Below are 13,682 nucleotides of genomic sequence, written 5' to 3'. Positions count from 1 at the left end.
AGACGACAACCTGTGAGCAAGCACTTGGCGACAGTGGGAAAGAAAAACTCCCCTTTAACAGGAAGAAATCTCCAGCAGAACCAGAGTCAGGCTCAGGGAGGGGCAGCCATCTGCCATGACATCCAGCACATGATCTAGAAGAGCGGTGTCAAACCCATTTTAGTTTGTTGGCCGCATACAGCTGGTATAATCTTAAGCGGGCTGGTCCATTAAAAAAATGTTGCCCAAGGAAGACCTCCAAATCTTTTCCCCTTTCCTTTAGTGTAAATGCATTTTAAATACATTCACATTTAATGAGCCATCCTTTTATGAAAGTGATGATGAAAAGCCTGGGATGTCTCAAGAAAAATGAGTGCAATTTAAACAGCACCTCTGAGTTTTTCCACATTATTAAAGAAATCTGTCAGCACTGCTCCGTCGGCTTAACCACTTTCTAAGACATAAATTTGAGAAATGAACCGGCAGCTCATCACTCAGGCTTTGTCCTGTAGTTTAACAAACAGAACGTTACAGTTATTAAAAAAAGAGAAGTCCCTCTTTCAGACTCTGACCAGTACATATCTTAAGGGTTGTCCACACAGGAAACGTTTCACTCTTCACACATCGCTTTGTAGCTGATGCTTGGTTGCCTACGTAACTCTCTAATGTATCTACTACTCTGTCATACGTTAATCAAAGATTTTGAGAAAAGTTTAACTCAGGACCCACCCAGTTTGCATCACCAGTTATTTCGTTCATTATTCCTGCAGTTGCTGAACGTCACAGACTTTCTGTGGTCTCGGATTGTCACTGGTAACTTCCTGTGTGGATATCCCTTTACTTCAGTCCTCTTCTTATTCTTCTCCTCCTTTCGGCTGATCCCTTTTGGGGTTGCCGCGGTTGATCATCTGTCTCCATCTCACTGTATCCCTAGCATCCTCGTCTGTGACACTGACCCTTCACTCATCCACAAATCTTATCTGAGCTCTTCCTCCTGTTGACAGCTCCGTCTTCAGCATCCTTTGTCCAAAATATTCTCTATCCCTCCTCTGCACAAACCATCTCAGCTTTGTCTCTTTTACTGTGTCTCCATACTGTCCCTCTGATATAGACAGAAAAGAAAAATTGACACCTTTGGTCTGGATAAACCTGAGAATTTGGTGTTCAGGGCACGTTGTATGCACCCTCACCACTCGGGTAAATACTTTGACACTGACATCACAACCATGAGTATCCACTGATACCAATCTGATGCTGTCTTTTTCCCTCGCTTCAACAGCTAAGCTGTGAATAATACATTTGTCTGGACACACTTCATAGCTCCAGATATCAGTTGTGAAGCTAAGCTTGGCAAAACTATCTAAGCAACATCTGTTACTGGAGACACATCTGTCTTTACAGCACATCATTCAAAGTTTAGTTAGCTGATGCAAATGGATTATATTAGACTATAGTTATGCAGTTATTTGGCTGGTAGACAACATTACTGAAAATGTACTGTAGTATATGGCAAAATAGTGCAGAGGTATAGTGTACGTCTTCTTTTTGTGTAGATTTTTAGCAACCAGCAAACACCTCTTATTTTGTATTAAAGATGCCACATGCGCCATTGTTTCCACTTTTTTCCTCTGCTGTGTCCTTCTTAGCTCAGTGCAAAAGAATTCAGAGGCCGAAGAGAAAGAAGAGGAAAGCGTAGAAATAAGGAAGAACAGGGACGCCCAGCTGGAGGAAGAAGCACAACGTCTGAAGGAGGAGGTGGAGAAGCTGAGAGTGGAAATGGAGAAACTCGAGGAGTCGCAGAAGCACTGGGACGAGAGAAAAGAGGACGACATCAAAGAGGAGGAGCTGGACGAGGAAAAGAGAAAGGAGCGGGAGGAGGAGAAGAGGCGAGAGGAGGTGGAGGAGATCAGGAGGGAGCACAAGAGGGAGATGCAGAGTTTGGTGTCCGAATACAGCAACGCGCAGAGTCACCTGCAGGCGCGAATCGTGGCCTTGGAGAACGAGTGAGTAGAGGAGAGACCCGAGGAGATAAGACACCCGGAGGGCTGGAGGGGTCGGGGGTGTGTGTGTGCATGTATGGGGGTGAAAAGCTGTGCAGGTATGTGAGAAAGGTGTGTGTTTCTGTATATGATTTAACTGCAGGCTGCGAGAGCGGGAGGAACGCTGCAGGCGGAGGGAGCCTCGATGTGACGACCTGCAGCTGGGGAGACTCCAGGAGAGGCTGACGGAGAGAGACCAGCTCATCAAACGATTAGTGGTGAGAGCACACGCAAAAACCATCACATTAACGCAAAAACTATGACTTTTTTAACCCTCAAAGATCCAAAAATGACCGAGTGGGGTGGTTTATGATCCTGTTATTTAAACAGAAGCACTTTTTTTTTGAATAGTTCAACTTGTTTTTTATCTACTTATATTTATCTGTGGCAGATATTATGAGTATAGTTTTCTATGGTTAGCATCAGGGCTTCTGCAGCAGTGCATCCCTGTACTCTGGATATGTTAGGCATGTTTCACTGCAAAAATACTTATAGATAGATTTTACTTGGACAACATCAGACACTTTTTAATGTAAAACAGTGAGTATACCTGATACAGTCCCACATGATATGTTGTTGATTTCAGCACAGTCTGACTGTTCCAACTAACCCTGACAAGAATTGTTAAAAAGTATATGAATCCATTCATCAAAAAACTTCAAATCTAAAATTTCCGCCCATCGTGCCTGTCTTTAGGGCTGTATTCCCTAATTGCATCGAGATAGTCAGATTTAGTTTAGGTTTTTTGGTTTTTGAGCTTTCTTTATTGACGATATGAGCATAGATATTACAGAAGATCAAACAACAACAACAGTAGGAGAAAAAGGATGTTAAAGAACATAATACAGACAGATTTTTCATGCCTTGGATTTGTTAAAGTTGTCAATAAAGGGTTGTGATATCCCAAAGAATAAGTCCCAATTTTCCCTTTTCCAGCTGTAAGTGGTTAGTTACATCTCTCAGCAGGGTTAGCTGGGTTGGTGGTTTGTTTTGCTTTCAGTTCAACAGAAAAAGTCTTTGTATCAGCAGCAAGAGCACAAACTGAACCAATATATACCGATTATTTCACAATTCTAAGGTTGCCACCCTAAACCCAAATGGTGCCAGAAAAAACAGGCGACATCAGACAAAAATGAAGTATCTGTGATCAGTTTTGGTGGTTTGTTGCAAAAGAATGGGAATGAGTTTGCATACATCTGAAAATATCCGATTTGGGATGATCAAACACATTCATGTTTTTCAGACATGTAGAGGAACACGCTGTGCAGTGTCACACCTAGAATCAGAGCTTTCATTATGAAATCACATAAGTAAAACTCTGCTTTATTTTGTACCTTTTTCTTTCCTGTATGAGAGACCTCAGAGAACATAAAAAACATTTTTTGCGCAATTTTGGGGTTCTTCCTTCTAACCTAAATGTGATAGTTAGTGTTGGAAAATTACAAACATTTCACCCATAATGCTTAACAACATACATCTAATTTATTTACTGGTTTGTAAAAAACTACACACAACTTTCCATTGCTCTTGCCATGCCAATGGGCCAATTTGTGTTAGAAATAAAATAATATGAAAAGTTTCAGGAGAAGTAGAAGTCGACAAACTCATGAAACATCACAACAGTAGTTTAAATAAAGGAGAAAAAAAGGGGGAAAAGGAACCAAATAACAAAAAGATGCTACAAAAAATAATAAAAAATAAATCCAAGACAGAAGACTAAAGCTCTACTGGTTTTCAAAAGAATCCAAAAATACTACAAAGAGAGCAGAAACTAAACCGAGCACAAACAGGAAATGGTAACCTGTCAGGATCACAGCAGAGAAACACGGGCTGGAAATAGACAGACCGAAATACAACCGGGAGAAGGCGAGGACTGCGAAACGGAGAACTAAATGACTGATTAAGCACATGTAAAACCAATAAGAGTGAAGAAGAAAATCACAGTTGAGCGAAGAAGACAGAGACAGGAAGTAAAACTAACAGAGACACAGTGTGACTCGCAAAAGGAAAAAAGTAAAAGAGTCTGATGTTTATTATTTATTCATCATCTGTGCCACAGAACTCCATTGTTGCACTTGCAGACACACACACACGCACACACACACACACACACACACACACACACACACACACACACACACACACACACACACACACACACACAGTCTTGCCAAAATTACTCACTACTGTAGCAAATATGTATAAATACTCGGCTGAAAATAGTCCTCATTAATTACCCTATTTACTCCTGTTTGAATAATGATTGCTGAAAACTACAGTGCCCATTAGTTTTAGGAAATGAGTGATTCTTTTAAACAATAAGACTTTATAATTGTGGCCTTTTTTTAAAATAGTGCTGACTGCCACAGCTGGCCTTTCAAAGTTGGCTAGTTGAGGCTTTTTAATGGATTTGCTAACAAAATGAATCTTTAAATGTTTGTATTGGACAAATATATTGGACCACCCCTGTGTTTTCGGCCCCATTGCCACCGAGGCGTAAAAGCCACCAATGCTCTGCTGACTGAATAACTGCAGCGCTCCAAACTTGCTCTGTCATTAAAATCAGCACAAACATTGTGCGCCAGGAGCTTCTTGATATGGGCTTCCATGGCCAAGCTCCACCTGTAAGTGTAATGTATAGGTGGTGATGTACAGTACTTTTATCTTATCTTACTGATCCGCTGATGGGCTTTTCTTCATCTTTGGGAACACCACAATGGAAAAAAATATAAGCAAGTTTTCTGGAGGTTAAAGATAAGATTTGCTTAGATGTGCCTGTGCCCTACAACCTGCCCATGTGCATTACTACTTTTCTTTCATAATTTTCTTTTTGGTTAAAAAGGTAATCATTGCATTGATCAATCATTGATTTTGGAAGCACTACAGTAGTGCTTTAGTTACTGCACTAAAACCTGATGACACCCTTGCAGAATCTGCGCTGAGGTTTGGCCCGAGCACCAAGGACTTCATGGCTTCCATGACCTTCCATTTTTCTTTAGCAGAGGACTTGAACAAAATGAGCAAAGGTCCACGTGTTGGATAACTTGTTTAACTGGCTACAGTAAAAGTATAACCAACGTAAAAGATGTGTTAAAAAAGCTACATGAACACTTAAATTAACTTCTTGCCCGTTGTCTGATATACACAACTGCATGGGTCAGCATTAAAACACGCGGTGTAGCACAGACTCACTGCAGTGATTCCTCTTGACGTATCTTTAGCATAATGTTGCCTTGTATTGATTTCTTAGCAGTTGCTTTGTTTTCCTCTGGAGACTGAGGTGGTCCAAGGTCCCATCTGACTGCAGCATCCCTGGTTTGATTTCCTTCAAAGTGTTTAGTTGCTAAAACTCACTCTCTAAAGAAAAAAATATACCAAAAAAATAATCTTTTAAACACAGACAGACTGATTATGGCAGCTGCTCTGATCCAAACTCTAACAGTAGCAAGCTAAAAATCAAAATCACACAGTGTGTTGAGACTGGGAGTTAAAAATCTGGCTGCATAAATGAGCATTTCTCCCAAACCATAAATATTTAAATGACTCAGACTAAACCCAGTGGAACAGTGCCTTCATTAATCATCAGCGGTCATGTGTGCGTAGGAGAAAACTACATTTTTCAGTATCCTCTGACTGAGTGCTGCATCTACCATCTGTGTGACATGAGGCAGCTTAGCAAACATTTACACCCTCCAGACACAACTCAAACCCTACAACAAGAACAACAACAGCAACAATTGTGAATAAGGCCAGTGAAAGTCCTTCCTCGTCCTCCTTGCCTCCAGGAAGAGAGGCATCAGCTGCAGCTCTACCCTCCTGTTGCCGGGGACAACAGTAGCCTCGGGCTCCGTGACAGCAAGTCCCGCCCCGGGAGCATCACGCCAACCACGATGGTGAGTTTGTGTGTTCGGCTCACGCGCGTGAGAGTGAGCCTCCATCCAGCCAGAAGGGCTCGCTGGGCTGAAGCCGGCTTCGGTTTCTGGGGCACGAAACAGTGAAACGCAGAAGTTCGCCCACTCACCACGTCACCAGTGTGTGGTAACGACCCCCCGCCCCCTCCCTGCAATAACTCCATCATCACTCGGCTTTTACTAACATTGCATTTGGCAACTAAAGACGCAGATGTGTGAAAGATGTGGGAACTTATATTATGCAGCCCTTTTATTTTTTTTTAGTTTGACCTGTTATCAGCTGACGTGCAAACATGATGAAATCGATTTTGAGGCGTTCGCGTCTTTAATCAAAGCTTCTCAGGAGTGTGACTAATAAATCGAGGCTGCTGTAAAGTGCAGGATTCTGTGTGCCTTCACTTGCACTTGTTTGGTGTCAGTCGTGGATTTGTGCTTACCGACCATCTGGCGTGGTACATTTAAAAATGCTGACACGCATCATCACCTGCAGCCTGTCGACAGTCTCCTATGATGGCTGCGGGCCACCAACTTTTGTATTTATGTCCATGCATTTGTTACTGAGAAGTTTCAGTAAAACTACACTTATTTCGGGATGTGTCTTCTTCTCCTGTAACGCCTAAACACTGAACACTTCAGACTCTGCTGTTTCGTTTTAATATAAATCATAAAGGACATAAAACATTTTCCTTAACTGCCGATTTAATCAAACTTACTACTTAAAGATAAAATGTGCATTTAGCTGGGGACTATTTTCAGAGTATGATTTAATACATGTGTAGTATTTACAGGACAGAATATGTGGCTGAAAATGAACTAAGGTGGCCTTCATAATAACTGAACACGTGTGGCTTTACTAATTTCACTCATTTCACTAAATTGACTAGTGGGCACTTGCTTTGCAACATAAACTTACCAACATAACACTAACATAAACTAATTTTAAGAGTGGTCTTGCGTAGTAGTTCTCCAGGTTTTCTGAAGGTCTCTTAGTCTTTCTTTGAACATTTGCTGCTTTTTTTCATTTTCATTTTTCAGTCCAATGTACCCGAGTTTTCACGCTCAGATGGATGTTTGTTTTTCTTTGTTTGTTGTTTGTTCAAATGGCATTGGATGAACCAGTGTCCTGACTACACAAAGAACTCATTTTAAATTTAGGAGACTTTTGCAAAAACATTTATTCAATTTCTTTATTTGAGTCTATGAAAACTACCAAAGATACCACAGTAAGCCAAAAGCCTATATCTCAGTAAACCCATCTACAGCAGACGAACATTATCTGAAAGTTATATCTTTAAGAAATAGGAAAAAAATCCAGCAAAGACTTGATACAGCACCTGAAAGATGCTCCTGGCCCTTCAGTAGATCCGTCTATGTTTCACTGAATCCTCATCACAAGTGGTCCCAGTTGAAGGGTGGCTGTCAAGAAGCCATTCTTAAGGAAGGGAAATAGGTTGAAAAGGCTGAGTTATGCCAAATTAAACAAGAAATGGACTGAAAATCAGTGGCAACATATCTCATCAAATAATTACTCCAAATTTAAACATTTTGCTTCAAACTTTTGTCAGTATGTATGCATGAGGTCAGGAGAGAGGCACAACAGTGAGTCTCTACAGACATCTAGAAAACATGATGGAGGATCTGTCATAGTTGGCCGGTGGTTTTGGAGAGCTTGTCAAAATTGATTATGAATGCAAAAAAGTGCCGTGAGATTTTGATCCACCATCTGGAAAGAATCAGACTGGCAACAGTTTCATTTTTCATCATGACAGAGAATGAAGGAAAAGGCAGCCAACATCCAAAGAAGAGCTTTGAATGTCCTAAACTATTCTTGAGGACCACTTAAAGGAATAACAAGAACGCTTGTCTAATAGAGTTCAGCTGTGTTGAAGAATAAAGGTGGTCAAACCAAATATTGACTTTCAAGCTTGTTAGACTTCTGCAACCTCTGTTATCTCTATTCTTGTTTGCACGTTTCTATAAATCAATGCACCTATTTCCCATTTTTCTTGCAAAAAATAAAGAAATGAAGGGCCACTCACGACATTTACACAACATTTTACTTTTTTTTTTAATATAGGTTGGTTGTCTAAACAGCCAAATTCAAGCCAGAAGCTCAAGATTCAGACTGCTCTAAATTCTCAGTTTCGCTTTTTTCTCCTCTTGGATCTGCGAGGCAGCTCTGGCTGTGAGCACAGACACCTTGGCCACCTGCTGTTTGGATCTTTTGCTTTTGAGTAGCAGCCAATCAAAAGAAAGTTGGCTGACCTTAAAGAGAGAGGAGCTTCAACAGCTTGTTTCAGACAGAAGATGAACCAAGGCTCTGCACCAACATCCAGTAAAAGCTAAATATAAGCACGGTTTTGAACTGTCAGTCATGCAAAGCTGTCCAAGAATAAAATATGTGGGCCTGGATGTGAGAGCGAAGCCTCCTTTAAACAGATATGTGCTTGTAAATATGCACAATTTGCAAGTAGGAGATTTTCTAGCTTACAGGCCACTTGTAGTCTGAGTGCAACTAACCAATCATTTGTTTGAGCAACAAAAGAGAGACTGATTTTGCCCCATTAGTCATAAATCACAACCAGTGGGTCCAGATTTCTGCTGGTTATACTGAGCGCTCTGAAAAACTGATCCTTTTTTTTAAAACTCTAACCTATGTGTCAATTTTTATTTATTTATTTTTTTCCACAGAGGAAACGTGCCGAGTCGCCTCCTCGTGTCACCAGCATCTCCACGGCCGGCACTTACAACAGGAGCATCTTTGTGCCCCACTCCTCCTCCTCCTCGTCTTCCTCCTCCCCCTCCGTCCATCAGCACTCCTCCTCAACCCTCCCCCACCAGTCCTCCTCCCACCCTCAAACCTCGCCCCACTACTCCACCTCCTCTCTCCCACACAAACACACGTCCCTCCCCCTCACCCAGCATTCCTCGCCCTCCCTCTCTCGCTCCGCCAGAACCCGGACCTCCTGCATCCCACCGACGCCGGCGCCGACGGCACCTCTCCCCGTCTGCCCCTCGCCTCAGACGGGCATCCGATACGTGTCCCCCTCCTGCCTGGACCCACACGTACACCTGCAGGCCCACTCAATCAGGTATGAATGTTTTGATTCAGCCAGCTGACTTCCTCAGGGTGAGATAAGAAACCAAAAATCAAACTTATTTTTAATATTTTTTGACTTTTTGACTTAATCCTTACCAGGGATATCACATGTTCAACAAGTTGTATTAACAACCTTTTGAACTTTATATAAAGATATGAAAATATGATAAAAAGTAGAGGGAGCAATACAACAATAATTCTTAGTGATGACATTAATCAAACTGATACAACAAGGACTCAGATCGCTGGCATGAACTGGATGTCGGGATTAATCAGCTGTCAGTCTGTGTTAATCTCAGCGCTTAGTTCAAGATGAGCCAGCTGTAGCTGTCCGCTGCAGATCTCTTGATGGAAACCTGCCCTACCAGCAGTCATCACTTTCCATGACAGCGTGGCTGGTGATGTTTCCACATTTGTGACTCTGTGTGTCTGTCATGGTGGCAGAATGTGGTCTCATTCTTGCAAGTACTACTACAAATGCAACTTTAAGTACTGAATAAGTAATTAACTACATCATGATTAATAAATAACGCCGATCATCCCGCTACAGAATCATGTTTTACAACCTTCTCATTCATGTGGATCTTACTTTGACATTTACTGCCAACCTTAATCAGTGTCACATGGGGGCTGGAGCCTATCCCAGTTACCATAGGGCGAGAGGCAGGGTACACCCAGGACAGATGGCCAGTCTCTCACAGGGCTAACACACACAGAGAGACAAACAACTATTCACACTCATGGGCAATTTAGAATCACCAATTAACCTAACCCCGCTAACTGCATGTCTTAGGACTGTGGGAGGAAGTCATAGTACCCGAAGAGAACTCACGCAAACATGTGGAGAACATGCAAATGAGGCAACAGTGCAAACCATTGCTGCAAACATAGACTGTATATAAAAGATAGCACATAGACTCTGTGATATCACATGTTGGTCTGTCGGCTTTGTGTTTTTGTTAGCTCAGCGGTTTGTGACTCTAATGTGGATCATAATTTACAGACAAACCTTTCATGGTCCATGAGTCCATGAATTAATCAGAACAGGGTTTACGGAGGTCATGGATCAAGACAGATGAAACAATGCAGTCACAAAAAGTCTAATTAAGACAGACATTTTGAAGAGGGATGTTATCCTGACCTTGTGTACTCATTGCTGTGTGATCATGTAATAATCAGTTTATGACTACTGAGGATTTATGCATACAAATACAACAATAATTCTTAGTGATGACATTAATTAAAACGATCCAAGGTTCACCTTGCTAATGCCAGGTTTGATCCCGTCTTGTCTTCAGAACTGCACATCCATAATGTGACTCGCCCCTATTAACACATCCAAGTGGTTCTCTGTTGGTAACTGTGGAGGCCATTTGAGTTCAGTGAACTCAAAGTCATGTTCAGTACAATATTTTATTGTCCAGTTTTGATGAGCCTTCCCCAACTGTAGCCTCAGTTTCTTGTTCTTAGCTGCTGTAGCACGCCTCCTGTTACTGTAGTTTTCTCTGGAGCTTGAGCCACAGACCTTCCAATTGGTACACAACCCACTCTTCCTCATGAGCCACAGATGTACCAAAGGTCTAACAGCTGTAATATAGTGTAAATACCAGTGAAAGAAGGTATTCAGTAAATGTCAGTCTTTATAAGCTGAAACAGTCATGGTCCTGCTGCTTTCCTTTCTCTCTTTTCTGACTGCAATTGAACACCTTAGCATAACAACTAAAGGTGTAATTAACCTGTAATAAATGCCATTTAATTCAAAATTGTAATGTAATTATATTCGCATACAAATACTTAAAGGTAGACACACTACCATAAGGGGGTAAGTCGAGTTTTTACAGGAAACAAGGAAGTAATTATACTGTAATTACTTATTATTATTAGCATTATTACTATGTAAATTTAAGACTCCATAAGTAATTTTAAGTATGAGGTAACTAATTTGGAATAAAATGTGTTCCCATCTTACATCGCACACTGTACTTTTCAGGGCACAAATTGCCTTAATTTTGTCTTTTTACTTTTTTTATTCAATATTCATTAAGTAGATGTGCATGATGGATATTCTATTATTTACTTTTTTGCTTACGCTGTAGTTTAAATCCCTGTAAAAACCTCTGACTTCTTACCAACTTTATTCTAGCGTACCTACCTTAAAGTAGCAGTATGCGGATATAATAACATTTTAATTTCAAATAAAATCCTTTGAGATTTGTTTTAATTACAGGGGAATTATGCCCTTAGTCGTGGGACGTGTTATAAAATGTTACGAATATTTTCTTCCCGTCATGTTTCTGAATTAGTTGTGATTAAAACACTAAACCTGTCTGCGTCTTGTGTCGTGCAGGGGGCCATACCTGGAGCAGAGGGGGACAGAAGGGCTGAAGCAGGAGTGGTTCACCAAATACTTCTCCTTCTGAGCACAAATGCATACAAGCATACAGACACACACATACAACAGCTGCAGGTACATTTCATATCCACTTCATTGCTTCTTATACACATCTGTTTGCTTCCCAGACTCAAGCACACACACACACACACACACACAAACAGAGAACCTTGAGAACAGACAAACACATCAACAGACATATGGGCTCATCACCAGCAAGGCCATTTCAAACATTGCCTCAAAGCTCAACCAAAAAGTGCTTCTCAAACACATGCCTGACCTCTTCTCAGACATTGGCCTGCCGGATCTTGTTTGTATAGTTTGGAATGTCGCCATATGTTTTTTTTTTTTTAAAGGACGTCTTCCTTTTTTAATGCAACTGTTGCCCTAATCCCATCGTGTAACGATTCCAGGCAGGTGTTCATTAAGAAAAAAAAAAAAAAAAAAAACAGCAACCAAGTGTCTCTTTGCGTATGGAAGCATTCAACATATTCAATCAAGATCCACATCAAAATGGACACACACGACTCACCATACCAAAATGAAGCTTGTTTCAATGCAAAAATGTATAATAATCTTAATGATGAAATTGAATAAAATATTTTGTTTTTGTATGTGCGTCTTTTTTCTGTTTATCACATCCTTTGAGTTTAAGCTCAGATGCTTCTCCGTGGTTCAGGGTATCACTAAAAAGATTCACATCATGTGTCGTTTGTATGGCAACGTGCAGTGTACTCCACCCGCTGCAAGCAGAGATGGGCAGTAACGCGTAATCCGATTACTTTTTTCAAGTAACGAGTAAAGTAAGGGATTACTATTGCAAAACGGTAATTAGATTACCTTTACTTTCCCGTAGGAACGCTGCGTTACTGCGTTACTAAAACCGTGATTTTTTTGCGAGAATGTCTCATGACAGTGACGTAAGCGAGTGCGACAGTCGTGACAACAGCTGTGTGCAGATCAACAGTGGATCATATATCTACGGGAGAGAGTATGAGCGTGCAGCGTTTAAAGTGTGGAAGTACTGACCTTACTTTGAGTTTGATTCCATAAAAAGTGACAAAAACATTAGCGTCCATTAGCATTGTGCGTGGGAAGAAAACATGTTTTTACAGCGAAAAAAAACCCCTAAACCTCCAAGCAAGCTCTGAGTGCGCTACCACATAACGGGAAATTCACAGAGAAACTGCCGTATCCTTCCACTGACCGCTGCGGCACACCTGCACCAAGGTAAACTTCCGCCTACGCCACTCCTGCTTTACAGGTGAAAATAGAGCAAAAGGACCGCTGAGTCTTTGACTTTATTTATTTTCTGCTGTGTTTTACTTGCATCTATTTGAAAGAGTGAGTGTAAACACAAAAAAATATATTTTATGTGCTGGAATGTGCAGAAAATAGGTTTAAATATTAAACAAATTTCTTCCAGTCAGAGAATGTTGCATATAATTAAATTTTTGCTTGATGCATAAAGTTAAAATATTAAAATTAATAAAACTATAAAAGTTTTAAAAAGAGACTTTTCCATTTGATTACATTTTGTATGATGGATTATGCAGAAAAAGTAGAATTGGGCTGAAAGATCTATCGCTTTATCACCTATTCAGGTTGTAAATCGTGTTTTTAAAAAGTAACTAAGTAACTAAGTAATTAATTACTTTTGAAAATAAGTAATCAGTAAAGTAACGGGATTACTTTTTGGGGGAAGTAATCAGTAATTAGTTACTGATTACTTTTTTCAAGTAACTTGACCAACACTGGCTGCAAGTAGTGCACAGTAGGTGGATTTATAATGTTGAACTAGCTGAAATTCTTTACCAGGATGATTTATAATTAGTTGTAGGGTAAGTTTTGTTGATAAATTACCCAGGAAAATCTGTTACTGACCAATTTATCAAATTAAATAGTCGACATATCAAACGATTTTAACTCTCCGTTCCAAAGACGACCATAATTACCTTTCAGGTATTAGTTAAAATGATTTATAGACTGCTGTTAATCTGACCACTGACTTATTTTTGTCATCTCAGGACTTAAAAGTTATTAACTCAAAGATAATATCCATTTTTGTTTTGGAGACATCTCACCTTTCTGGAGGGAAATAGTGTACCAAGCTTTCTTCTTGATGGTTATCCACAGGAATAAACCCAAACTACCTTAAGGCAGTTTAGTTATACTTTGTTTACTACTTGGAGACATGTTTCACAGCTTACTGGGCTCCGAATAATCCACTAGATTTCCTTCTGCTGGCATTTTAATGCAGT

At 40.5% G+C, this 13,682-nt stretch overlaps 1 protein-coding gene across 4 annotated transcripts in view; it reads left to right on the top strand.

Moving 5' to 3' along the window:
• The window catches only part of fam184b (family with sequence similarity 184 member B), a 32,290-nt gene extending 20,255 nt beyond the window's left edge, over positions 1-12,035 (top strand). For 2 of the 4 annotated variants that reach the window (XM_040024275.1, XM_040024274.1), the window contains exons 14-18: positions 1,626-1,982; positions 2,110-2,236; positions 5,804-5,911; positions 8,621-9,021; positions 11,377-12,035. In XM_040024275.1, the coding sequence (XP_039880209.1) occupies positions 1,626-1,982; positions 2,110-2,236; positions 5,804-5,911; positions 8,621-9,021; positions 11,377-11,449 (1,066 nt within the window). In that variant the 3' untranslated portion in view covers positions 11,450-12,035. The remainder of the gene's footprint in view (positions 1-1,625; positions 1,983-2,109; positions 2,237-5,803; positions 5,912-8,620; positions 9,022-11,376) is intronic. The other 2 variants (XM_040024277.1, XM_040024278.1) reach the window with 2 other exon arrangements.
• Positions 12,036-13,682: the final 1,647 nt, after the last annotated feature.

The sequence above is a fragment of the Simochromis diagramma genome, unplaced genomic scaffold (assembly GCF_900408965.1).
Source record: "Simochromis diagramma unplaced genomic scaffold, fSimDia1.1 OVJJ01000302.1, whole genome shotgun sequence".
NCBI lineage: Eukaryota > Metazoa > Chordata > Actinopteri > Cichliformes > Cichlidae > Simochromis > Simochromis diagramma.
Note: the sequence above shows the minus strand (reverse complement) of the source record. Positions and strands in the feature narration are given on the sequence as shown.